General features: G+C 36.7%; 1 protein-coding gene across 1 annotated transcript; it reads left to right on the top strand.

Moving 5' to 3' along the window:
* Nucleotides 1-386: 386 nt before the first annotated feature.
* On the top strand, nucleotides 387-4,344 carry LOC107790662 (uncharacterized). The gene is made up of 8 exons (XM_016612616.2): nucleotides 387-579; nucleotides 656-721; nucleotides 838-906; nucleotides 1,697-1,756; nucleotides 1,835-1,900; nucleotides 2,289-2,897; nucleotides 3,735-3,806; nucleotides 3,945-4,344. Exons 1-8 carry the CDS (start codon nucleotides 466-468, stop codon nucleotides 4,176-4,178), a joined length of 1,290 nt encoding a protein of 429 aa, XP_016468102.2. The 5' UTR covers nucleotides 387-465; the 3' UTR covers nucleotides 4,179-4,344.
* Nucleotides 4,345-4,599: the final 255 nt, after the last annotated feature.

Raw genomic sequence — 4,599 nt, 5'->3', positions numbered from 1 at the left:
CTAAATGATTTAATTTATTTTGTGCCAAACTACTATCAATGAATTTGTTTTTACGCGTAAGTTTAATTCACATTGTCACTTTCCTTTTCCGCTTCCATGATCTCTCTATGTAATATATATAATAAGCTAAAATAAATATTGAGATATTGCTAAATATATTTCTTATATTATCAACCAAATCAAACATGACAAATGGCTGGCTTTTATTTGTGTATTGAGATATTCTTGACTTTCTTAAGTTTGAAGTCAAACAACTTTCTCCATTAAGTCATTTAAGTCCCTACTGTCGGCAAAACATTGTCAAAAAAACCTCAAACTTCAAAATATTCACATAAATGCCATTACCCGCCTATCCCAACTTCATTCAACTGCTATTATTAAACACAATCCGATCACACTACCAATTTCTCTCAAGACAATCTCCCAAAAACAGGAGGAAAAGAATAGTTGTTGATTTGATCATCAATGGAAGGATTAGTAAAGGGGTTGTTGAATGTGGCTTTGGGCAATGATGAAAATGATGATAGGAACAATCAATCTGGTGATCGTGATGAACGGTCAAGATCTACTTGGGCGCAGGTTAGCACTCGTCACTGCCACTTTAAAAAACTTCCCTTTTTTAATCTGTGCTAATGGAGTATGCTAATATGTGCAGGTGGTGTCAGGGGATCAAGAAGATGAAGGGATTAGCAGCGATCGTAAACATGGATATAATAGAGAGGTTTTTAATTTGGTTTTTCTTGATCTGTCTGACTTTAAATTAATTAAATAAGTTATTGTTAACTTTTGAATTAAAGTTTTGATTTTTTTTAATTATTAATTTTGAATTTTTGGCAGGAGGGGAGATATGGGAGAAATGAGGAGTGGAAATCAAGTGAATCAAGGCCTCACATGATGCCCCAAAAGGTGCATACAAGTATTCTTTTTTGGTTGATTTTGTTATTTTTAACAGTGTATTTGTGATTCTGTAGTGTAAAATTCATGAATATGAGACACCCAAGTCTTGAATTTTGTGCTTATTTAAAAAAAAAATCCTGCTTTTAGAGTAGTTTTTGTGGTTAAAATATAGTTCATTAATAAATTTTGAATCTTTACAGCATTGATGATTAACTTGGCATTGATCTGTCGATAGAGTCTGTTTCTGTTGTGTGATTGGATGTTCTTGCTTTATGAATTAACCCAAATGTAGTGGAACGAGAAGGACCAAATAGAGTGGATTAGATATAGAGGACTCGTATAGTTTTTTCCAACTAGTTTGAGATCGAGACACAGTTGTTGTTGTTGCTGTAGCATTAGTTAATACAAAGAACGTGTTTGGTGGAGTGGTCAGGGATTGTTTTCCTACTATTGTTTGTGCAAAGAAGGTGCAGGGCTGCTTGTACAGTTGATTTACGCGATTTGAGAGAACAAGAATGTAAACACCAATTGATAAGAAAAAACTGTTGGATTGGTACTGCATCAGCATGTGGTGCAAGTTTTTAACCAATTAACTTGGTTGGAGGGCCACAAAATTTGACCTTAATTATTTCATATTAATTTTTTTAAAAATAAAAGGACATGTCTTGTATAGGATCTCAAGTGGATTGAAGAGATAAGTATAATCATATCACAGGTGTGAAATACTTATGTAGTCAGTGTGAAGTAGCATGTTTTCTGTTTGAATGGTCACGGTTCTCAGCCATCTCAAAACATGCAGGCTTCACCTCAGGGGTACGAAAGAAATGACGATGAGAGGCAGGATACTTTCAATCAAAAGGTTGGCCTTGCTCAAGTATCATATCTATTTTGATCTTCCTCATGAAGGTATCCTCATGTTTTACTGGTATTCCTGCAGGAGGACGAGGGAAACAATGACGGCTGGGAGACGGTCCAGAAAAAGCCTACTAAACGGCATCAAAAGGTTATTATTTCACAACTTAGTGAACTAGTTTTACTGTCTAAAACACAGACAAGGAGTAGATGTCTTTCCACAATACAAGCTATGTTTTCTTGTTACTAAGTAAAAGATGTGTAGGAAAACTATATTACTCCATATACAACAACAGCAACAACAAAAAACTCAGTGAAATCCCACCAGTGGGGTCGGGGTAGTGTGTATGCAGACCTTACCCTGAGAAAAAAACTATATTGCTCCGTATATACACCCAAAAGAGCAAGGGGAAACTAAATATACTTCTCTCAGATGAAAAATAACAGATAGAGCAACTTGTCAATTCTTCAAGCTTTTCAGTTGTGCATTTAAAATTTACGCTTGTCATCATATGGAAATGGTTGAAATGCTGCAACAGGTTAAAATGGATTATTGGGACAATTACAAAAAGCCTGTTGATGAGCAAGAATATTCAAATGAGGTTGAATATGGAGTTGGCATGGAACCCTCCGAAGAAGAGCTTTCAGATTTATCGAGAGCATGCAACAAGCTTTGGGAACTTGATCTTAACCGCTTAGTTCCAGGAAAGGATTACCAGATTGATTGCGGTGAAGGAAAGAAGGTTTACCAAAAGGAAGATATGGCCGAAGGATGTTTATTTTCCTGGTTGAGTGACGATGTATTTAACAAGCCTACTTATTCTCGTTTCTGTTCCCTTTTAGATAATTATAATCCGCACCAGGGTTGTAAGGAGAATGTAACACCTCAAGAGAAGCAAGAACAAACAGCATTCATAGAAGAGATCAGTAGAACTGCGCCAATAAAATATCTGCACAAGTATCTATCATTGAAACGCGTAGTTTCTGGTGATTATGAAGAGTTTAAGAGAATGATGACTCATCTCTGGTTCGACCTTTATAGTCGAGGTGGTACATCTGCTAGCTCTTCAGCTTTTGAACATGTTTTTGTTGGAGAGATAAAGGAGCACGGGGAAAAATCAGTTTCTGGATTTCACAACTGGCTTCAGGTGCACTTCATTCTTTTCTTCTACTTGATGCATTTACATTTATACTCTAGTATATACAAGACTTTTAGATGCAAAGGGACAAATAGTTGGAATTGATTGATTATGCATTTCTCATTAACTCCAACTAATAGTAGTTGAAATTAGCAAGCAGCTTTATCTGTTTGCTGACTTATATTGGCAAGTTTTGGTTCTTGAGTAAGATTAGAATTAGTTTCTGGAAAACATTTTTAGCTTTCAGAGTGAAAGAGAGCTATTAAGATCCTCAAGAATATAGCTTTGTCATCTTGGAGTTAGACAAAATAGATTAAAACTGCTGAATAAAAGGGGCGCCTGGTGCACTAAGTTCCCGCTATGCGCGAGGTTCGAGAAAGGACCGGACCATAAGGGTCTACGCAGCCTTACCCTGCATTTCTGCAAGAGGTTGTTTCGATGGCTCAAACCCGTGACCTCCTGGTCACATGGCAGCAACTTTACCAGTTACGCCAAGGCTCCCCTTCACGCTGAATCTGAATACAAAATGCAGAATTGAAGAGCCATACCCAAATGAGTACCTTTTGCACTCTTCAGTAGCTGGATTTTATTTTGTATATATATGACATTACTCTTCCCCTACACTAAAAAATTAATTCTGACATTGCAAAAGAGAATGCGCATTTTCAAATTTATTCAGGACAACAACTCGCCTAATCACCGTTCAATAGAGTTCATAACTTCTACCAATTTTCCTTAGTATATGTGCTTTTCACCATAAACTGCATTGTGAGTGCAGAATTTCTGACTTATAGAAGGGAAATTAGCGAGCTTATATATTCTTCTTATACATTATGTTGTTTGCAGTTCTATTTAGAGGAAGCTAAGGGCAGTGTTGACTATCAAGGATACATCTTCCCCCGAAGGCGCGGAGAGATTGTAAGTCATACAACTATTAATTTGGGTCTTAGAGGCTGAAGTCTAGGGGTTCTAAATATAGTATATCTACTTTTGTTTTTCCTGTATCTATTTGTATTCATTCAGCATGTTAACTCTTTTGCCTTCTTTCTAATGCAGCCCGACTCAGAGACTCAGTTACTGACCATACAGTTTGAATGGAACGGCGTCCTAAAATCTGTGTCAAGTAGTTTGATTGGAGTTAGCCCTGAATTTGAAGTTGCTATCTACACTCTATGCTTCTTTGTTGGAGGGGAAGAGAACCATGTTGAGATTGGTCCATATCCTGTTAATATTAAATGCTATCGTTTGGGAGATAACATTGGATCTGCTTTTCCTGTGGCTGAGTGTTGAATGCCACACATTATTTCTGTGATTGCTTATGTGAAAAAGGACTATTCTCCTAGCTGCTGCAACCTCTACTGTAAGCAGCAAAATGATTGACTAAAACTATGGTATTACTGGACCATGTATGTTTGTGAAATATTACCTTTTATTTAGGAAATATTCTTGCCCGGTATGATCCGTGTGTATTTAATGCTTTCATATTCCAACTGCTGGTGAAATGAAAATGCTGAATATTTTTCTCTTAGTTGAAGCTAATATAAAGGTTGTTGCTGCTCGACAGTGACCACTTGGTTTGTTATATGCTTCTTCAAATTGAGCTAAAACTTGTTGGATCTCCCACAAGAGTGTTCTATCCAAAATCAACCCTTAACCAGGCACCTTCTTCACCCAAACTAGAGAGTTTTGAGGGAATAGTTATGCACATGTG

The sequence above is a fragment of the Nicotiana tabacum genome, chromosome 1, assembly GCF_000715075.1.
Source record: "Nicotiana tabacum cultivar K326 chromosome 1, ASM71507v2, whole genome shotgun sequence".
Classification (NCBI taxonomy): Eukaryota; Viridiplantae; Streptophyta; class Magnoliopsida; order Solanales; family Solanaceae; genus Nicotiana; species Nicotiana tabacum.
The sequence above is the reverse complement of the archived record's forward strand: the minus strand, read 5'-3'. Positions and strand labels throughout refer to the sequence as shown.